Source organism: Amblyraja radiata, chromosome 37 (assembly GCF_010909765.2).
Source record: "Amblyraja radiata isolate CabotCenter1 chromosome 37, sAmbRad1.1.pri, whole genome shotgun sequence".
NCBI classification, from domain to species: Eukaryota; Metazoa; Chordata; class Chondrichthyes; order Rajiformes; family Rajidae; genus Amblyraja; species Amblyraja radiata.
In genome coordinates, this window is record NC_045992.1 from 200,243 (window position 1) to 223,863 (window position 23,621).

Sequence of the window (23,621 nt, forward strand, 5' to 3'; positions counted from 1 at the left end):
CTGACAGGATTACAACACATCAAGGCATTCCCTCAGTAGATTAAGGGCACAGTTTAAGGTGAGAGGGGAAAGATTTACAAGGGAACTGATGGGGAATTTTTTCACATAGAGGGTGAACATACTTGAAACAAGCTGCCAAAGGAAGTGGTACAGGTAAGTACAATTAGAAGATTTAAAAGGCATTTGGACAGGTATATGGACAGAAACGATTTGGAGGGATTTAGCAAGGAACAGGCAAGTGGCACTCGCTTGCTTAGACAACTTGGTTGGCATGGATGAGTAGGGCCAAAGGGTCTTTTTCCAGGCTGTATAGCTCAATGAGCCTTATGGCAAAAGAACAACCATGGAATTGGAGGGCCTATCAGGGGGCAAAGGCAGAGATGCAGCTGAGATCTTAAATAAATATTTTGTACTGGTTCTCACAAACAGATTTTGTACTTAGAAATTTTAGTGAAGGGCTTGGTTAAAGTGTCCATAAATAAAAAATAACCCTATGCAGCAGCAGCAGCCTTGAAGGTGAATTAATCCCCAGGACTGTGGGTTTATCCCAAGTAGCTACAGGAGAGAAGGGCTGCTGGGGCTCTGGGTAACATGTTGAGAAACCCTTGCTTTCCCTCTCTCTCCATCCCTCCCCACGCTAGTTCTCCGACTAGTTTTGCTGTCCTCCTGATTGTATGCCTCATTGTCACCTTCCCCATAGCTAACAATGATCCATTCTACATTTTCCACACCTTACCCTTCCATATCTCCATGTCTCCCTCTCCCCTGACTCTCAGTTGGAAGAAGGGTCTTAACCCAAAACGTCACCCATTCCTTCTCTCCGGAGATGCTACCTGTCCCGCTGAGTTACTCCAGCATTTTGTGTCGATCTAAGATGGTCATGAGGCAATCCAACAAGAATAAGAGAAGAACCTTCTTTATTAGAGAATGTGGGAGTCTGCCACAGGGAGTGGTGGAAATGAACAGGGTAGCTGTATTTAAGGGGAGGCCACAAGTGCATGTGAGGGAACAGGCCAGAGGATCATGCTGTTGGATATATCATGAGGAAATACTGCTATAGTCCATGCATATAGGTCCATGTTAATTAGTCATCCTTTGGATATTGTAATTAGATTTTATGTCGATGTTTTGCATGTCAAATTTATTTGTATTTACAGTGTGAAAAGAATCAGCTAAATTATTTAATTTAACTGTTGTAGGTCTCTTGTTGCTAATTTAGCAGCTGCAAATTGTTACAAAAAGGAGAAGCACCTGGACAACAAGGAGAACTGGCAGCTGGTGGAAAAGGCCAAAGTGTATTATATTGCCGTATGTATGACTTTCATCATCAATTATCAGGAGATTTTCCTGTCAAATGCACATTCTTCAATGAAAATAGCGAACTATACCTGTCCTATTTTTATATCATCAATCTCAGTTTTAATGTTAACCAGTGTTTATCCTTACAAGGTGGGCATTTCACATCAGTCGGTGATTACAGCAGCTGGATAACAAACCTTTTATCTCAGGCTCCTTAGTGCATAAGCTGTGGGATGTGAACATGTAAACATCGGCTGGTCTACTGACCCTACCGCACCAGGTTATGAAACCGCCTACCCATCATTTCGCAACATCTCCAGTAAACCAGCAGCTTCATCATCCTGAAGCAACAAAAACATGTAAAACCTGAGCTCAAATTTTCCTTGATTTCCACAGGAGAACGTATCCAGTGCAAGACCCTATTGCCCAGATGTACATTACTTGGCTCGAAGGGCCGAATGGCCTACTCCGGCACATATTGTCTATTGTGTTCATCCTTTGCCACAAATCTGCCACATTCCAGGTCCATCTCGAAAATGTGCATTGAATCAGTGAACTCCAGTCAGAAACATGTTCTGTCCATCAACAGGTCTCTGGAAACAGAAGATTTCCAGCGATGCTGCCTTTCCAAATATAGACATAAATGGGAAGAATGGTACCGTTTGAGCGGAGCGCATTCAGCCCATTGACTGCATACTTGCTCTGAGAAATCCCCTGCCCTGCCACATGGTCCAGCAGGTCCTTCCCCACATGTCCAGCTCCTTTAATGCACCTGTTGTATCTGCCTCCACTATTCCTGGGTGTATATTCTGGACCATAACCGCTCACTTCATAATAAAGATTGTTCTGCAGTACAATGCATCAGGAAATTCCTTCTCTTGTGAAAGTTGCATATTGGTCCACATGATTTCAGTCCTTCCTGACCTGGCTGATTGAAATTACCTATCAATTTGAGTGTTCTCATTCCATTATGTTATATATTGTCAATTGGAGAGAGACAATTTCAATCAACTGAAAACAGATTTGATCTGAGTAAACCGGGATCACAGATTGGCTAGTAAAATTACAAATTGAATAATCTTATTCTATTTAAGATGGTGACCATTGAGATACAATCTGGGTATGTTTCCATGTTGGAGAAGGAGGCTCCCAACACTCTGCAAGTCAAAGGCCAACATCAGCAGATCAAGCAGCATCTGCGGAGGCAAAGATGATCCCCAGAGCTGAACAGCATGGAAATAGGCTCCTTGCCCCAACTCATCTATATGAGTGGCGTTAGCAGGTGAATCTCTTGGTGCTGAGTGGTTCACATGCCTATTCTAATTTATACATTTGAACTTCAGAACCACCTCCATCTGTTTGCTTTGGATCTGGCTGGTGCACTTGTATATTCAAATCAGCCTCTGGTTTGTTCACAAAAAAGTGTTCATCGAAGCTGCATGGTCACACTGGGAGATGGAAAATAAGTGAATGTTGAGTAGCCCAAAGCTGTCAAAGCAAGTGAGTGGTTGGTTGTTGGAAAACAGACATCCGTTAAATATTGAAGGTAGACAAAAATGCTGGAGAAACTCAGCGGGTGAGGCAGCATCTATGGAGCGAACGAATAGGTGACGTTTTGGGTCGAGACCCTTCTTCCGTTAAATATTAAAATGTTTACCTTGTTATTGCTACTCAACAGGATTACAACTGCCTGTGGGGAAAAAATACCATTCTTAGCTTGTTATTTTTCAATTATTTGCTTCTTTTGAAATGAAAGTACTGTGCAAGGTTAGCATCTTGAGCTTAATTTTCCAGCCATCTGCTAATTATCTAATCATTATGTTCCTTTGTAACATATGGTTCAAGTTCTGTTTCAGCGAGGTACTGTCAAATTATGTCGGTGAAACTAATACAGCACAATAATGTAAATAATTATATATAACCTCCAAGTGTCATGAATGTATTTGAACATGTTCTAAAGATAGTCTCTGACACATCTGGCAAATACAAGCTGTACGTAGTCCTAGTTTTGAAGCTGGTCTATTTGATTGTATGTTCTTGTGCTCCTTCACTGCAGCAGATCTACTTGATCATTGAGAACAGAGCAGCTGGTGTTAAGTGTGACAATTGATTATACAGTTAGAGAGTCCATTGAAAATGATGTTTCAGTTTATTTCAGCTAGAGGACCACAGTGTCAATGTTTTATACAGCCGTTAATACCTCTGTGTTCAGGGCAGTCTTAATCGATTTTGCTATCAACAGTGGGGGTGAGGGGGGGGGGGGGGGGGAGCATTGGCACTCAAAACTGTTAGTTATAAATAAAAAAGATTAGAATGTGTGCATGCATTGGTAGCTCGTAAGTCCTTCACTCTATACCCATATAGTCTTGCAGATAAGCCGGCATTGCAGGATCTTTTAGCATAATTTAGGATAAAGTGGCTTTGTACATAGGAAAACAAAATCATTTAAGTTTTGCAATAAAGTATTAATGTTGATATTTGTCCTCGTCACTGCAATGTCACCTATCTGCAAAAATATCCAGAATTCGTTGTCTCCTATTATTTCGTAGGAAGATATTTATTTTGGAATATGTAGTTGTGCTACCCTCAGAATTGTTTCTAAATGTTTTATTGGATCAATGAATGAATGAATGAAGGCAGCCACATTGGTTTCATGTTCTCAAATCTGCTTACAGAATGAACTCCTTTAGGGAGATGATTTAAGCAGCTTGGCAGCAACGCCTGGTCCTACATCATGTGATGGTGAAACTGCATTATTAGACCAGTTATTTGGCCAATCCCAGCAATCGCTCAGGCAGTGGTGATGCTGCTTCACAAGAAAAAAATGTTGAACTAGAGCCAAAAGTGCAGTACAGACTGTTGCCAGGGAACTCGTCAGAAGCAATTAATGAAAAAGCTGAAATTAAAAGGAGAGAGATTGCATGTTTCAGGACCATAATTGATATCATAAGTACAGTATATTCATTATAATGGCCAATTTTACAGTTGAATTTTAAGAGGTTAGGTTGTTATTCATCTTCTGTCAGAATGTGCTCCTCCCCCACCCCATGTGCTCACGTAATCTGTGCAGCACTGCAAGCTCGAACCATCCAGGAGTAAGCATCGTCATTTGATGCATTTCTCTTCTTCCACTTTGAATTTACATTTTATGTTCCAAATTCACACACATTTTTCTAATTGTATCAATTCACTCTGAGATTTGATGGAATAAAATATGTCCATGTGAAGTATTATTCTTTAAAGATTGTCTTTTTCAACTTTGGCTATATTCTACATTACCTCCATCATTTCAAACCTTCATGTGCCTGCATTTCCCAAGTAACTTGTATAACATACCACGCCTCATACAATGCGCTTTGTGGGATATACGCTGGAGTTCATTAACCTGGGAATAATACAGGCCACCAGTTCAATAGCATAAAATACAATCATATTTTCTATTATTTTAAAACTGTGGTTGCTCTTTTAAGTACTTCTTGGCAAACCGTAACCTGGCCATCCTATTTTTGCGGCTAATCAGTGGTTTGCATCTTGCAGTGAAGCCTCTATTTCTGTTCATGAAGTCTTCTGCAGACAGTAGTCATTGACAAATCCATACCTGACTCCTGAAGAGTGTTTCGGATCTGGCGGACAGGTGTTTGGGGATTTTTGTTTTATAGAGAGAATTCTTCATTCATCAGCTGTGGAGGTCTTCCTTGGCCTGCCAGTCCCTTTGCGATTAGTAAGCTCACCAGTGCTCTCTTTCTTCTTAATTATGTTCAAAACAGTTGATTTTGGTAAGAATAAGGTTTGGCTGATGTCTCTAACAGTTTTATTCTTGTTTCTCAGTCTCATAATGGCTTCTTTGACTTTCATTGGCACAACTTTGGTCCTCATGTTGCTAAACAGCAATAAAAGTTTACAAAGGTGATGGAAAGACTGGAGGAAAGACTAGGTGCTGAGAGCTCTCTTATACCTGCATTAAGGAGGCATTTAAACATTTCTTTACTCCAGAGATGTTGTCTGACCCGCTGAGTTACTCCAACTTTTTGTGTCTACCCTCACTGATGTTGCCTGACCTACTGAATTACTCCAACATTGTGTTTTGCTCAAAATACCAGCATCTGCAGTTCTTCATATCTCAGTGCAACATGTTTTCTTCATCATTGATACAATCTTTCATTTGGAGTCTGTGATAATTGTTCACCGCTGTCTGTAGGCTGCATGTGAACATATTTGAAACTGATGGTGAAGCCTAGTTTGAACTTAAATTTGTCCGTGTTTTACCTCCAACATATGTCATTATATTAGACTTTATAACTATTTCTTTCATCAGAGACCAGATCATAACTATCCTTCAAAATATTACCTTGCTTGGAATCATTGCAGTTTGGAGTAATGATCCCAATAATGAGAGCTGGTGCACTTTTTCAAATGATCAATGCTCATTTTATTTCCCTTTGGTCTGATAGAAGGAAGCTGGTTACAATTAAGGACACAGGATGAACAAGCAAGATCTTGTTTTAATTCAAGACCTCTCAGTAATTGCTGCTGTCATGACTGGGATCTCCAAGTGGATATGGCAGCAATTGAAGTAGCCAGCACGGAATGCCTTAGTAACATGTTTTGCTGGTTATGTTGACTGGGGAGAAATCTATTCCCATTGTAACAATTTTTGTAATATAAGATGTTTTGAGATACTATCGTGTTCAAAGTAACTGAAATTTAGAGCAAATCATCTCTAATATGACTTTCTTTTTATAAATGTAACTTAATGCATAGGAGGTATTTGAAATGATTTACCACTTCAGCGAAATAACATTGAAGTGCACACTTAACTTTTCTTACAATTGCTTTTTATATATTTTTGTAGTTAATAGTGTCATGAATTGTAAATGAGAATTACAATGAGGTACACTTAAAACTAAATATTTGCATTGCAGCAAATATTTAATCACCCACATCTTTTAGAATTATTCATAGCAAATGGGGATAAAAAAAAACAAAGCAATCATTTCAGGTCAGTGGTTAGCAGATGATGAATGATTTTTTTAAGCAACTAGTGAGGGCTGCTGGCAACCGAGCGAGTTTCAAATATCTTCCTGCATGTGGATGTTATTTTATCAGTATTTAAAAAAGCATGCTTTCAGACTGTTCCATGAGTCTCTGTACAGTTTGTTCTTTATGGCTTAAGGTCCTTTATTAGAGCTACAAATGCAATATGGCTGGAAGTAATAGTTGATTGGCAAAAGTGTGAGCCCAAAATGCCACATTTACGGTTTAATCAGCTTCATAAATTGGTCACTTTAAAGCCAAAGTTTGTATTTTACATTTCTCAAATGTTTGTTTATAATCTTTCACCTTAATCTTCTTCTGGCAGAAGAACATTTTTCTGAGAGATATTGCATTTTTATTGGTGAATAAGAATAACAACTAAGAAATCTGCAGGTTAATACCAGTCCGAGTCATTCTGCACGGAAAAGTACGACAAAGTTTCTTCCAATTATGGACACAGAGAGACCTAAGGCAATATTCAGCCCTCATTTTGATCAATTTCAGCTGTACATCAACGCTCCAGAATGGACACTCTGAGTTCTTCCAACAGTTTGTTTTTTGTCAAAAGAGAAGTCCATCTTGTCAGGAGGGAAATTTCCAGCACTTTTTGTTTTTATTTCAGATTCCCACAGTCAGCAAAGTTCTACTTTTGCATTAGATAATTCATTGTTATTCTCGTCCAGAGTACACAGCTGCTGTTTGTTCCAATGATTCTGGTGGAAGACCACTGACCTGGAACATTACTCTCATTCCCCATAGATGTTATCAATTGTTGAGTATATTATTTCTCTTTTTTATTAAACAGCCCTCATTTAAATCCATTTTAGCTGTACATCAACGCCACAGAACAGGCACTGATTGTATACTTTCACAGCCTTCTTCACAATCTACGACTCCAGCAATCTTGGTGTCATCTGCTAACTTACTAACCAACCTGTCTACGTTTTGTATATATCACAAACAGCAGAGGTCCCCGCACCGATCCCTGCAGAACTCCACTGGTCACAGACCTCCATCCAGCCTGAATATTGCCCTTCCACCATTCTATAAGTAATCCAGTTCTGAATCCATACAACCAAGTCACTGTTAATCCAGTACTCCTTAATCTTCTGGATCAGCCTACCTTGGAGGATTTTACCATCATTCATGTAGACAACATCCGCATTGCCACCTCCTCAAAAAAACTAAATTAAAGTTAGTACAACACAAACTGCCATACGAACAGTGAATTTTCCAACTTTAGGAGCCTTCTACAAAACACCCCTCTTCCCTCATGAATCCCCTCCTTTCCTCCCATGAGCTCTGGTTCATCATGGATCTGTCTTTCTCCTGCCCTACCCTTCGCCTAAATTCACAAAATCACCCAACAAATCTTCCGTCATCCCAGAGCACCAAATGCCATGAAACAAGACAAAATATCGGTCCCTACATTATCAACTCGCTAAATTTCAATAAACTTTGCTACCAATATTCCCTTTACCCAAGGACGATAAGGGAATGGAACATGTTATCACCCAACACACGTGCTGCTTCCGATGTTAAGTCATTTAAAAAGGGGATTGAGCAACTAGATCTCAACATGGTCAAAAGGGCCCACTTCAAAATGTAATCGCTACTCTACTCACTCCGATCTGCGTGAGATAACCACTTATGAGGTGTGGGCGCAGTAATCAACCAGAACCAGAACCTACATTCGTAAACAATTTGCACCTGCACGATCCTCTAGCTACACAATTTACAGCTTTCTAATCCTTTTGTCTCACACCTTGTGTGTGTTCATCTCTGACGTTTGTCTATCTGCCTATAAAAAAAACTCTCCTTGCCTGTGTTCATCTGTGACCTACGGTTTGCCCTGCCCCTCCATTCTCCCCCCCCCCCCCCCACTGGCGAGTATTCGATAGAACAATTTCCAGGAGGGAAATTGTCAAAAGAGGTTCAATCAAAAAGCTTCTCACTGTACCTCGGTACATGTGACAATAAGCTAAACGACAACTGAAAGAAAAACTAAAACTGATGTGTTATACATAGAACTGTTAATTTGTGTAACATTTAATCCTTAGACTGTTTTCACATGATTTTTCATTTTAGAATGAGGTATGATTTTGGATCAACATAACAAATTGGGTGAATATATCTGGCATTATTTTAAAATAAAGGTACTATGAAAATGACAGGCAAAAGAATAAATTGGAAAACCAGTGATTAAATTGTCGGGTACATCACACTGAAAAAGCAATTGCCATTAGGTGTGCTAACAGCCACAGAACATATTTACTAGCAATAAAATAGATTTAAAACAATTTTCAGCTGATCTTTTAGAAATTTATAATTATTTGTGATGGCTTCTCGGTTAATTATTTTTAACCATTGATTTAAGAACTGACAACTGCTGTGTAAATAACAGAAATGTGTTGGCTGAAATGTTCTCATAATGCGAATATTCCAGTCAGTGGAATAAATATAAGATAAGTCATAATGAATTCTCAAACTATTGCAAACAATGTTTATCAAAAGGGTTTTAATATTTATTTGGAGCAAAATGTCCTAATGTTGGCACTAGTGCAGGTTGCAATATTGCTGCTCAGGCAACTTTACACTGCGCAATGGATCTTGAGAATTTTAGCTGCCTGCTGAATCAATGTTTGGCCGTTGTCGTGTTATGTTTGTGATAATAACTGAAGCCTTACACCATGATAAAGGTCCAAAGATTTTATTAACGACATGGCATAGATAACTTCATGCTAGCACGTTTCTCTAATTCTAAAGGAAACAGGCAGGGAGGATTACTGTAAAAGCAAGTGGGCTTATCTACAAAAGCATGACTCATAACAATAGTGTCACTGATCTACAGCCTTGTATGATGATTAAATGAGAAATCAAACAAAATTAAATTCTGCGATTTGAAATCTTTTTATATTTTGATTAAATGATAATGATTCCTCCTGATCACCGAGGCTTTGATTACCCCAATTCATTTGGAGGGGTTAGAATGTTATTGTGCCATTTGAGACAATTGCCTGAAACCAAACACTCGATAAAACAACGTCCCAATGGGAAATTTCTCTCATTTTGTATGTGGTGTTAATGAAATTCAATTATTTAACAGCATTCCTCAATGAATCCGAAACCTAATTAAAAGCAAGTAAATGGTCCGTTTTCTATCTAACTCAGGAAAAATACAAAATGATGTGTTGCATCATATCAGGGAGTGAATGATTTAGTTAACTCTAGGCTGCTGCAGGAAATTCCTGATGCTTGTGTGTTCCTATCGTCAAGTATCACTTGAACTTCACTTCTATGAAGAAACGCTCATTATATGAAACAGGTTTTGAAGTAACATTTGTGTAACATTTAATCCTTAGACTATGTTTTCACATGATTTTTCATTTTAGAATGAGGTATGATTTTGGATCAACATAACAAATTGGGTGAATATATCTGGCATTATTTTAAAATAAAGGTACTATGAAAATGACAGGCAAAAGAATAAAATTGGAAAACCAGTGATTAAATTGTCAGGTACATCACACTGAAAAAGCAATTGCCATTAGGTGTGCTAACAGCCACAGAACATATTTACCAGCAATAAAATAGATTTAAAACAATGATGTTTCATTGCACTTTATGTGCAATGTGACAAATGAACCGTATTGTATTGTATTGTAAGTGTAAAGTACATTGGTGTAAAGATGATGGGAATAATGAATTAATGAACAAGGGTCCCAACCTGAAAAGTGTCCTATCCGTGTTCTCCAGAGATACTGCCTGACCTGCTGAGTTACTCCAGCACTATGTGGCTATCGAATTAATTACTCAGTTTGTTCTTTGAGTGAACTGCAAGGTTGTCTAAATACAGGAATAAACAAGATTTTTCAGTATACCCCATTGTATATACTGGATTGTATTGAATAGTTTTTGAAATTCTCTTTCATGTGTCACCAGCTAAATAATTTCCTTTATTACTACAGCATTCATGTTAGTCAGAGGAGAGCTGAGACTCTGCCATACAATTCTGACCACAATGGAATTCATTTGAAAGTGCTTCAATCCAAACATCTGTGAGATGGGAGTATTTTCTGCACGCTTTGTTTAACTTTTAATGCAATTTCTGTTTTTTAAATATTCTCACTGCCTCAAACTACTTCTGCTTCCATTGTATCATCTTTGTTCTTGTACTTTTGCTCATTTTGTACGTTGTCAATGTTCTTCAATCAAAAGTAGATACCCCTGTGTTCTTTAATAATACCTAATTTGTCTGCACAATTAACTTACTGCTCCTTGATTTCTGTTGTGGCATCGTTCAGACAGTGTGAACTAATGTTGAAAGAGGTCTACGGCTACCATCTGTTAGATCTTAACTGAAATCTTCACCCTATTGTCAGTTTGAAACGCTCGTCACCAGTGACATTAAATGACGCTTCCAAAGTGCAACCATTGTTAATAGTGAATTATCCCAAAGCTGCCTTCGGCTTTTCAATCATCGTAGTTAAAATTGATGTTCCAAAAGGAAAATAATACAATGGGTTTCCCAAATTGTGTCACCAATTAGAGTTCAGTTGGAACTATTTTGAAATACTGAGTGTGAAATGGTTACTCAATACACGGAAATACCACATCACAAATATATAGTGGAAACAATTTTTGTAATGGTGAACAGGTACATTTACTTTCATTGTGTTCAAAATATATTTCCGCAAGTTTATTATTCAGAACCTGTATAAGAATATGAGGAAAATGGGTCTTTTTGGAATAGTGAGTGAACTATCCATGTCAGCTGTTCAGTTTACACAACAATAATGTACCAATAGTTTTATTCACAGTTCAATACCAAATGAGAATTGCTTAAAAAGATTTTCTGTCATAGCAACGAATGTTGTTGTGAGAACAGCCAGAGGTTTGGTATCGCTCCTTCAATACATTTATTGTCAGACTTGCCCCAATCCAATCAGTAACATCAAGCACTTTTTGTTCTCTTCCAGGGATTCTTTATTACAGTCTCGGCAGACTCCATTCTGAAAGTGGCATCACATGCTTCTGAAAGCAACAAGATCTTGGGCCTGAATTTATCAGCTCCATTCATCTCACAGTTTTTTAAGGAAGATCTAATGAAAATTATCCCCTATGTTGACATTCTATTTGGAAATGAGACGGTTAGTTGCTTTTTTTCTTTCATGTACTATGTACTGTACTGAATGCAATGCTGTATGGAAACATGAAAAGTTAGAATTAGGGCATTCGGCCCATTGAGTACACTTCACCATGCAATCATGGCTGATCTATAATTCCCTCTCAACCCCATTCTCCTGCCTTCTACTCATAACCTTTGACACCCTTACTGATGAAGAACATACCTGCATTAAGGAGGCATTTCAACACACCTGAGTAATTACAAGCACCTGTGAAGCCATGTGTCTCAAACATTATGGTGCCCTGAAATGGGGGGGTCTATGTATAAACACTGCTGTAATTTCAACATGGTGAAACCAAAATGTATAAATATACCCTTTAATAAAACCTGACAATGTGCACTTTAACCACATGTGATGTTTCTATTTCAAATCTCAAATTGTGGAGTACAGAGGCAAATAAATAAATGATTGGCCTTTGTCCCAAACATTATGGAGGACACTATATCACTCGTTTTCCCTTTGCCGTGACTTCACACTGAAGAAGGCTCTCGACCTGAAACGTCACCCATTCCATCTCTCCAGAGATGCTGGGTTACTCCAGTTTTTTGTGTCTATCTTCAGTTCTTACTGTTGGGTTGTAAGACCTAAAATTGGAGAATTCAGTGTTAATGAATTAATGTCATTGTTAAGGTTATACTAACCATCCCATCTTGAGTCCACATCCACAGCATTCAACACAATATACAGCAACATTATCTTCTAGACTTTGAAGGAAAGCTTTAAAGCTGAGTCTCAAAGACAAAACCCCTGATGTTTCTTCATCGTATTCCGTGGATGCCAAAACATTGGGACTTCAAAGGGATTGTACTGGAAAATGTTGTAACAGCCAATCTCAATTATGGCATCTACCAGTTATTAAGGGCAGTAGGAATCGTTATTTTATTAGGATGCAATAGAGGGAAGAGGGAGAAATTTGAAGGGGAGAAAGGGGGATTGTGTCTTTTTGTAAAGTGATATATTTGACTACATTTGAAACAGTTTTTGTGCAGAGATTGTAGAGTGAAAGCAAGAGAAACAAGCCTTTGTTGTACGTGTGCAGTGGAGCACTTGTTAAATTAATTGGCTTCATTAAATAGTGCCTCTTTACACCTAAATCGTGTGTTATTTTCACCAGTCTTGACAGCACTTTATAATTAACTGCTCATTTCTCTTGCAGGAGGCTGCCACTTTTGCTAGAGAACAAGGTTTTGAGGTGAGTTGACCCTCAATTGCACACTAAACAGATCCTAAAGGATTTTGCTGATAATGAAGTTCTTTGGACAGTGATTGATGCACTATTATACTCTCCAGTCCTTGGGTTGTTACTATGGTTACCTGGCAGTCATCCTGCTCTCTTTGTTCTGCCACTATGAAAATGTCTGGCACACTGCAAGCCCGGCACCCGTCATATCCTACACACGTTATTCACTGAAGGTTGGGTGGTTGCCCACCGCTTGACCTCCTGTGCAGATAAGGAGTCTGTCATTTTAACTATTTAATAGCAGCATCTTCCTCTTAATTTTATTGTGTGAAGGTCCGTTTGCAGCAGAACAATTTGCACTCTGTAGTGGCAGGAATTTAATACTAATGGTTATGGTGCTGTGTGACGGAGGCCTGAATGGTTGAGTTAAAGGAAAATTAAAGACACCTTTCATAAAGTGAAAACAATGCATTTTTGATTCTAGCAGAAAATCATTACTGGTGTGGATTATGACTGATGCTTATTTTGATCATTAGTCTGTACAGCAGCCATAGGTAACAACATATATGAAGCAATACATTTGATGAGCTTGCTGTTGAATGCAAGACAACAATAAAATGATTGAAGACTATGACAGATTGCTTTTGCAATAATAATGTTGCATGTGTAGAGTATATGCCATTTACTAAGCTGGATTGCAAGAGAGCGCTCATTTTATTATAATGTGAATTATTACAAATATATTATTGAATCTGAAGTGTCCTAACTAATCATTTCTTCGCCTCTTATAAAATTGAAGTCTCACAGTTCATGTACTAGCTCGCCTTTTAAATAATATGCCACTTAGTCACCTTATATCTGAAGTAATATAAACATTTTATAACTTATGGCGTAATATCTGAAGTAATGTAAACATTTTTATATACTAAAAGATTGTATTTATTAGTTGCAACACTTTATAACTTCAGTTCTGCTCTTTCATTGGTAAACATTCAAAACTCTGTCCATGCGTCAGTCATTGGGGCATCAGTGTCACTTCTTGCCTTACATTTATCTTGTGTTTGGCACTCGCGTCTGCATTGGAACACAGGTCATCCTGCCAGCCAGAGAAACGTAACACCTTGTCTCAAAGGGTTTTGACCAAATGATAGAGATGATTTAGGATCAGATGTTTTAGGATTAGATGTCCTCATTGTACCTGTCATCTGTTAAAGGCGGCTTAAAGTGGAAGAGACAAGTCAATGCATTCATTTAACAAATAATCCATGGCGGCTGTTTAATCAGAAAACCTGTCATTATGCAAATTACTGAGGCATCTGATGTTAAAAGTTTTTATTATTCTCAATTTTCAAGCAACAATTGACCAAATAAATTGCTGTGGTTTCAGCTATTAACCCATGTAATATTCATTTATCTGTGATCCAATCAAGCATTCTCAAATCTGGAGTAGATGGTGGGAATCCAGAACAAAACAAAATGTGGGAAGCGCTCATCAGGTGAAGAAGTATCCATGAGGAAAGAGGCAGCTTCAGGTCAAGGTCCTTTCATAAGAGCTGACAAAACAAGAGGAGATCATAGAGGGTCTGTGATAAAGTTGTCACTGTAAAATTATTGAAAAAACTGCAGTGAGAGAGAGGCTTGGGCTTAGCAACATCCGTGGAGAAAACAAGAGCCAAATAAATTCTCAATAGTCTAATAAAGGGTTAACACATTATGAACATTGTCTATGTGACCCACGTTACAGTAGATATACTAGCCATTATAATCTGCAGTCACTGCACTAAGGTTCTAATTAATGCCAAGGTGTCTAAATAAGATGATGTATGACACTGGAATGTTGCCTTCAGACAGAAGATATTAAAGAAATTGCTAAGAAAGCACAAGCGTTGCCAAAGGCGAACAAAAAGCGACAACGAATCATCGTTTTCACTCAAGGCAAAGATGATACTATTGCAGCCACAGGTAACTTTATTATAAACTAAATACTTTTTGTATCCTCTTGTATATCTGTAAAGTAATTAATGTTTAAAGACTATTAATGCCTCACGAGAAGCCTTCGTCTTGAATAGATTTAATTCACAACAGAAAAATAGATGTAATTAATAAAATTGAATGAGAGGGTTTATTTTCCTAAAAGTACCTTCTAATACCGCATAATCCTTCATTTTGTTTGTAATTCATGTGTATAGGGGTGCAATCATTCTCTTGGCTCAAAGTATCATGTTAAGTAATTTAATAATGATTAAGGATGTACAAATGCATGGCCCATAGGGCAAATCTCATAGGAGATGCCAATTTATTAGATTTTTTACATTTTAGCTCAGATTTCCTTTCCTTTTGGCATTAAACCATTTAATGAACACAAGCACAAGAGTTGTCTTTAATTTAGCATCCATTGACACCACGGAGCTACACAAGGCATAACCAACACTCCTATTAGACCAGTAATTAGGCTTATTGTGCTCTGAACCGTACATTGTAAATGGCTAATAAATGGTCAGTGAAGTTGCAACAGTTTTGTAGACGTGACCATGTAGCTATAATGCCCAATCTGTTGTGAGGTTTAATAATTCATGGCTATAATCTAGGTAGTAACAATTGAATTAATTTGGTGAATTGTGTAAATCTGATTCTAGAATGATTGGTGTGTGATATGTTAACATAGTAAAGCTCGATCCATAAAGAGAACAAGTCAGGACAGTAAAAGTTATTTCCAGTAGATTGTAGTGAAACTTATTATGAAACTAATCACAATGTCAGTAAATCAGTTTGAATAACCATGTTCTATCCTTTCATTAACACAAAGAAGAACATTTATTCTGAATGTGTTCTCTGCCCTGGGTTCATTGGTGTCTTGTAGATCCACACCATTTTTAGTAAATTTCTATCCCAAGTCCTTGTCAGGCAGTCGTGGGGATTGCACTCTGGTCACTGGGTTCTGAGCTGACAATGCTAGTGTGGGATCAGAAGACTCTCCCACTAGAAGGAGCAGGAAGCCTGTTGGGCAGAGTGGGCTGGGTGTTTATGAATGGTGTGCTGCTTCCACCCTTTACACAGGGTCCCTGTGGCATTCAAAGTTCTCAATACCATCCTGAATGTTCCAGAACTGCTCCTGGTGGCTGTGGCTGATGGGTTGTCTGTGAGCCAGCTGTCTGGGTCTTTGAGAGTTTCACTGCTGATCTGACAGCATCTATCTTGATAATAATTGTAGTAAAACAATAATATGTTATAATAGTTGTCTCTCCAATTCAGTAGAAATAATGGTATTGAAAATGCAGATGGGCATTAATTAAGCAATAGAGGCATACAGCTATATCTCCTCTGTGTTCTGCTCTACAAATGTGTAGCAAAGCTAGTGCTTGTTTATCAGAATCTTCTCAGTTTTGTATCAGTACAGAAGAAGACTCTAAAGACAGGATTATTTTCCCAACATAGGTGTGAAATAAGGGTGAAAATCTTTGTGTATGAGTAATACTAGCATTGTACCTGAACTATTTTGATGTAATTATTGTTCCACACCATAATGCCTGATAGAAATTGACAAATCTGCGCAATGTCTTCATTCCAACAGCTGAGAATGTGGCTGCTTATCCTGTCCTGGACATTAAACAAGATGACATTGTCGATACAAATGGAGCAGGTGATGCCTTTGTTGGAGGTAATATCTGTTACTAAGGAAATTATGTCAAAGTTAATTCTGTAAAAAACACAGGTTATCTAGGACATCACATAATGGAGTTCCTTTGATATTTAAACAATTATGGGGCAATTAAGAACCATTGATAAAGAGGCTAAATGTACTAATGTAATTGGAAGTATAGTCTACTATTTATTCTTTGATGGAGAGATACATGGTCATATCTATTATTGTAGCTGTAAAGTCAAATACAACCTCAGAGATTGGTGCTGGGCCCATTGCTCTTTGTGGTTTATATCAACGACTTGGATGAGAATGTAGAAGGCATAATTAGTAAGTTTGCAGATGACACTAAAATGGGTGGTATCGTAGATAGTGGAGATGGTTATCAAAATTACAGTAGGATCTTTATCAGTTGAACAAGTGAGCTGTGGAATGGTTAATGGGGTTTTGGGAAATCAAACCAGGGCAGAACCTTCACAGTGAACCCTCGATATCCCGCTGCTCCGCTCTTGCTCCCCCTCCCCTCATTCATAACTAGGACAGAGTCCCCCTTGTCCTCACCTTCCACCCCATCCATCAGCCATCGCATACAGTGTATAATCCTCCAACATTTTCGCCACCTCCAACTACTGACCACATCTTCACAATGAGCCTTCACAGCCCAACTTGCCCACACCGACTAACATGCCCCATCTATGCTAGTTTGGCTCGTATCCATCTAAACCTGTCCTATCCATATACTTGTCCAAATGTTTTTGAAACATTGTGATCGTACCTGCCTCAACTACTTCCTCTGACTGATGCTGATGTCACTCAGTGGGTCAGGCAGCATCTCTGGAGAGAAGGAATGGGTGCGATTTCGGGTCAACACCTTTCAGACTGATGTCAGGGGAGGGGGCGGGACAAAGATAGAATGTAGTCAGATACAATAAGACTTGTGGGAGAACTGGAAAGGGGGAGGGGATGGAGAGAAAAAGTAAGGGCTATCTGAAGTTAGAGAAGTCAATGTTCATACTGCTGGGGTGCAAACTACCCAAGCGAAATATGAGGTGCTGTTCCTCCAATTTGCGCTGGGCCTCACTCGGACAATGGAGGAGGCCCAGGACAGAACGGTCAGATTGTGAATGGGAGGGGAAGATGAAGTGCTGAGCAACCAAGAGATCAGGTACGTTAAGACGAACTGAGCGGAGATGTTCAGTGAAACGTTTGCCGAGCCTGCACTTGGTCTCGCCAATATGGAGAGGTTGACAGTAGATGAGGCTGGAGGGCTTGCAAGCAAACCTCTGCCTTACCTGGAAAGACTGTTTGGGTCCTTGGATGGAGTCGAGGTGGGAGGTAAAGGGACAGGTGTTGCATCTCCAGCGGTTGCAGGGGAAAGTATCTGAGGAGGGGATGGTTTGGGTGGGAGTTTCGGAGGGAACTGTCTCTGCGGAAAGCAGAAAGGGGTGGAGATGGGAAGATGTGGCCAGTAATGGGATCCCGTTGGAGGTGGCGAAAATGTTGGAGGATTATATGCTGTATGCGACGGCTGATGGGGTGGAAGGTGAGGACAAGGGGGACTCTCTCCTTGTTATGAATAAGGGGAGAGGGAGCAAGAGCGGAGCTGCAGGATATCGAGGAGGCCCTAGTGAGAGCCTCATCTATATTGGAAGAGGGGAACCCCCATTTTCTACCCATTTTGTACCTCCTCTGGCAGCTCATTCCATATAGGGGCGGAAAACCCGGGGGGGCCAGAGGGGACACGTCCCCTCCATGTTTTGAGAGGTGGGGGACATCCCCCCCCCCCCCCCCCCCCAAGTTTTTGTAATCCAGATTTTTAAATCCGGTGATCGAGGGCACCGATTGGAGGAGAAAGTCGTCGGTCAGCAGGCAATGGGGGCGGGACATGATTTAGCCCGATGATTGGAGGAGGGGGGGTGTGGGACTGAGGATAGAGCGCGGTGATTGGAGGAGGGAGATGTGGCACAGACCTGCGCCTCATCCGCAGCCAGGATCGATCCCAGCTCTCCTGTGCTGTCCTGTCCCCTCCCGAGTAACCCCCCCCCAGGAGGCCAGAGAGGTCGGCAGCAAAGATCCTCCGCTATAGGATCTAGGATCTTTGGTCGGCAGTCAGACGGGCCAGCGCAGAGGAACAGCGCTAAACCCAGATAACTCTGCCTGTCCTGCCAGGTGAGCTTACAATCCTTCCTGGACTTGCGGGAAATATGGCCAGCGCGGAGAAGCAGCGCTGGTGTCCCGTCAGTCCAGACAGGGCTGTAGTTAACCCGGTGAGACGGGCAGAGTTGAGCTGCAGTTAGCGCTGGATTGAGCCTCCAAAGCCTCCCGCGCGGGTGTGTGAGTGTGCGCATGCGCGCGTGCGCCAAAAAATTGTGTCCCCCGTCCCCCCCATGTTTTGATAGCAAGTTCCGCTCTTGATTCCATACATTTACCACCTTTTGTGTAACAGGCTCCTATTAAATCTATCCCCCTCACCTTAATACACTTTGCAAGATACATAGTTCCTTGAAAGCGGCATTACAGGTAGAAAGGGTGGTTGAGAAAGCGTTCGGTACATTGGGCTTCATCAGTCAGGATATTCAGTATAAAAGCTGGGTTGTTATGCTACCGTTATACAAGACATTCTTCAGTTGTCTTCAGTTTTGGTCACCTTAGTATCAGAAGAATGTTGTTCAGCTGGAAAGAATGCAGAGAAGATATACAAGGATGTTGCCAGATGAGACCTTGAGCTGTGGGGAGAGGATGGGCAGGCGAGGACTTTATTCCTTGGACCACAGATCCTCGAGAGGTGAATAAAATCATTAGGGGAATAAATTGGGTAAAACATCTTTTACCCAGAGTGGGGGAATCAAGAACCAGACATATTAATGATTTGGAAGAGGGAATTAGGAGCAACACTAGCAAGTTTGCGGATGACACAAAGCTGGGTGGCAGAGTGAACTGTGAAGAGGATGTTAGGAGGTTGCAGGGTGACCTGGACAGGTTGAATGAGTGGGCAGATGCGTGGCAGATGCAGTATAATATAGATAAATGTAAGGTTATCCACTTTGGCGTCAAAAACAAGGGGGCAGATTATTATCTCAATGGGGTTAGGTTAGGTAAGGGGGAGGTGCAGCGAGACCTGGGAGTCCTTGTACACCGGTCACTGAAAGTTGGCTTACCGGTACAGCAGGCAGTGAAGAAAGCTAATAGAATGTTGGCCTTCATAACAAGAGGATTTCAGTATAGGAGTAAAGAGGTTATTCTGCAGTTGTATAGGGCTCTGGTGAGACCACATCTGGAGTATTGTGTACAGTTTTGGTCTCCTAATTTGAGGAAGGACTTCCTTGTGATTGAAGCAGTGCAGCGTAGGTTCACGAGATTGATCCCTGGGATGGCGGGACTGTCATATGAGGAAAGATTGAAAAGACTAGGCTTGTATTCACTGGAGTTTGGAAGGATGAGGGGTATCTTATGGAAACATATAAAATTATAAAAGGACTGGACAAGCTAGATGCAGGAAAAATGTTTCCAATGTTGGGCGAGTCCAGAACCAGGGGCCACAGTTTTAAAATAAAGGGGAGGCCATTTAAGACTGAGGTGAGAAAAAACCTTTTCACCCAGAGAGTTGTGAATTTATGGAATTCCCTGCCACAGAGGGCAGTGGAGGCCAAGTCACTGGATGGATTTAAGAGAGTTAGATAGAGCTCTAGGGGCTAGTGGAGTCAAGGGATATAGGGAGAAGGCAGGCACGGGTTATTGATAGGGGACGATCAGCCATGATCACAATGAATGGCGGTGCTGGCTCGAAGGGCCGAATGGCCTCCTCCTGCACCTATAATAATGAATAAAGACATAGTTTTAAGGTGAGAGGGGAACATTTTAACAGGAACCTGAGGGGCAACTATTTCATACAGAGGACAGTGAATGTATGGAACGAGCTGCCAGAGAAGATAATTGAGCCAGGTACTATAACAACGTTTAAAATATATATTTGGACAGGTACATGGATAGAAAAGGTTTAGAGGAATATGGGCCAAATTAATAGACGTTAGATGCAGGAGTAGGCCATTCGGTCCTTCGAACCAGCACAGCCGTTCACTGTGATCATGTCTGACCATCCCACAATCAGTACCCCATTCCTGCCTTCTCCCCCTATCCCTGGACTCCGCTATCTTTAAGAGCTTTATCTAACTCTGAGCAGGTTGGACTAGTCAATGAGGCATCTTGCTCGGCGTGGGCAAGTTAGGCCAAAGGAGCTTTTATCGTTCTGACTCTCTTCTCTATATCTAGAAAAGTGTTCTCTTCAAAAGAGCTTACAAACATTTGTACAATCCAAGATTTTGATAGCTTATATGTCCCTTGTACACCCAGTAAAGTGTATTACTCTCAAAAGTTCAGCAGGTCATGATAGGCAACCATAATCTTAATATTTAAGCATTGGAAGATTGTCACACAATTGTCACAAATGGGCTCTCACGTGTGTAAAAGTGTCTGTGTGCTTTGGTTCAATAATATGATTATTTGTCAGTTTGCTCAGTAGTGTGAGAGAAGGTAATTTGTAACCAAAGCCTCAAGTCGCTGTTACAAAACAAGCAGACCACTCCAATGACGCATTAACTCTGTTTACTCAAACACTCTATTGATTTAACAGCATGAGAGGGAAACTGGTATTCAGTGTGACAGAGGAGATACATTTGGTTGCAGTTTTTCATTTCATCTTGTGCAGCCTGTACTTAATGTAAGACAGAAAATGAGTGCCAGTTGAAGCATAATATCTGTCCCCTGATCCCATGATTTTTACTTTCATTTGGAATATGCAAAGAAAGGTAATGTTTTTGCCTCTTGTCAAAAGAGTTTTATTGTCATGTGTCCCAGATAGGACAATGAAATTCTTGCATTGCTGCAGCACAACAGAATATATAAACGTAATACAAAACAGGAAATAAAAGTTCAGTGTGTCTATATACCATAGACCATATATACACAATAAATAAACAGATAAAGTGCAATAGTAATAATACTGTTATTGTTCAGAGCTTGTTTGATGTTGTGTTTAGTAGCCTGATGGCTGTGGGGAAGAAGCTGTTCATGAACCTGGATGTTCCAGATTTCAAGCTCCTGTACCTTCTTCCCGATGGCAACAGAGATATGAGTGTGTGGCCAGGATGGTGTGGGTATTTGATGATGTTGGCAGCCTTTTTGAGGCATTATCCATTCTGCATTCTTATCCATTCTGCATTTAAGTATGCATTTTCTTTTGCAAAGTTTTACGGTGTTGAACATTAGGAGAAACTCCCCATGATATCAGTTTACAACGCAAACTTATTTGTTGTTTGTATTAGAGTAAAATGATGATGGGGAACATGTAATACAATGTCATAGCCAATTTAACCAGATTGGCACAAGCACTCCCCAACCTATGTCACAGGCGATTTAAGTAAACTTGCACTTACATCAGCAATTCTTTCAGCCCATAGTCTCCGCGTTGAATAGCAAATACACGTGTGCACAGTAGCACGTCTGTTTCCAATTTCCGTAACATCTGACTTATGCAAGAATCTGCAGCATGTAACCTTACATAAATTGGGGAGGGTCTGTAAACAGACTACAATGCTCCATGCATGGAGCAGTCGAGTCTGGCATCAGACTTAGCTCTGGGGCACAGGGGGGGAAGGGTGAAGACAGGCAGAGCCATGGTGATAGGAGGCTCATTACTGGATAGACGGGAGATTCTGTGGCAGCTAAAGGATGTTATGCTGCCTCTCTGAAAGCAGGGTTAAGGATATCTCGGAGCAGCTGGAGAACATTCTCAAGGCAAGAGGGCGAGCAGCTGGAACCCTGGTACCTACTTTTGATCTGTGCTCACTGGATAAGTTGTCTTTCCATAAATAAAATAAAATGAATTTTTGTAAAGCTATAAAGCTGACATCGATAACCCGATCCATCCCCCATGGAAGGTGCATCGAGTTTACAAAGAGCTGATTTTAATCTGTGCACTAAACAAGGACTATTACAAAACCCAGACTGGTTATGAAGAGTCAAAGGTGATGTTTGGTACTCAGATGAAAATATAAACCTCTGTAATACACTTGTTACAGGTTCTTGTTTTCCTCTCCAGGTTTTTTGTCACAGCTACTTTATGATCAGCCTCTGGAAGAATGCATCCGTGCGGGCCATTACGCAGCCAACGTCATCATCCAGCGTTCTGGCTGCACGTTCCCAGATATACCGGACTTCCATTGATCTTTACATTGAAGGGAAAACGTGGAATCAAAAACCCTTTGCCAAATCTTAGAGCAGGGACAATTGTCGATTTAAAAATAATAACCTCTCTCTTTTTCCTCCCTTCAATTCTGTATTTAGCTTTTTTCATTTCTGGTGGTCTGTTACTAAAGTTTATATTTAGAAAATAATTAAAAAGTAGATAACAAGATCTGAAAATATTTTGAACAAATTGATGGTCAAAAACTCTTGACCAGTTACATTGTAATTATTGTTTACATCCCCCCTCGATAAAACCATGAAGTGTTAATTTTAATGCTGAATGCCTGAGTAGTTTGTTATTCACCAAGTAGTAATTATGGTATTGGTGATGGATGAAACTGTGGTAAAAACATTTACCTTTTTTGCTGAAATCTTTTATTTTTCCTCAGTTTGTTTTAACTGAATGTTTAGTTCAGCCCAAAGTGGGAATCATAGCCGATCCCGTCATAGGTTGAAAGAGATTAACTGGATTATCCTGAAATGGTTTCTGTTTGCTCAGCAGATTACCTCAGTATTTTCTGTTTTTGAGTTTATTCAGAAGAGCAAACTTATGTAGCAAGAATAAAATAAAATTACAGAAATATTTATGCAGGCAAACCTTACTATGAAATACCAAATCAAATCTGCAAATGCAGAGTTTTTAAAAGCCTAATGCTGTGTACTTGTCTGGATTCCTGTGATAGCATTCAAAGACAACGGACTGTACGCTGTTACAAGAGCATTCTTAACTTTATAATTTGATATCTGCAATAAACCAAGATGATTCTCATAAATGTTTTTTCGTCTTACTTGCATTTCCCACTAAGGAACTGAAGTAGTGTTTGTTGGATTTTATTTGAAATGGTATCCAACTTTGATTTCACTTGTTTCACAGACAGGTGAAACATTGCACTTTTCATTGTGCTGGGAGTAATTATTGGTAATAATAAAAGGGGAAAATCGTCTTCTTTAATATCCACAGATCAGCTTCCCAATTCAGAATTCTGTTACGGTTGACAAGGAAGCTTAAAACCTCTTAGTTAGATCAGCACATGAA

The 23,621-nt window shown here is 39.9% G+C and overlaps 1 protein-coding gene across 4 annotated transcripts in view; it reads left to right on the forward strand.

The window, feature by feature from the left end:
• The window catches only part of adk (adenosine kinase), an 82,870-nt gene extending 59,512 nt beyond the window's left edge, over nucleotides 1-23,358 (forward strand). For all 4 annotated transcript variants that reach the window (XM_033012650.1, XM_033012651.1, XM_033012652.1 and 1 more), the window contains exons 6-11: nucleotides 1,200-1,308; nucleotides 11,313-11,483; nucleotides 12,679-12,714; nucleotides 14,550-14,664; nucleotides 16,274-16,360; nucleotides 22,440-23,358. In XM_033012650.1, the coding sequence (XP_032868541.1) occupies nucleotides 1,200-1,308; nucleotides 11,313-11,483; nucleotides 12,679-12,714; nucleotides 14,550-14,664; nucleotides 16,274-16,360; nucleotides 22,440-22,564 (643 nt within the window). In that variant the 3' untranslated portion in view covers nucleotides 22,565-23,358. The remainder of the gene's footprint in view (nucleotides 1-1,199; nucleotides 1,309-11,312; nucleotides 11,484-12,678; nucleotides 12,715-14,549; nucleotides 14,665-16,273; nucleotides 16,361-22,439) is intronic.
• The last annotated feature ends 263 nt before the right edge of the window (nucleotides 23,359-23,621 follow it).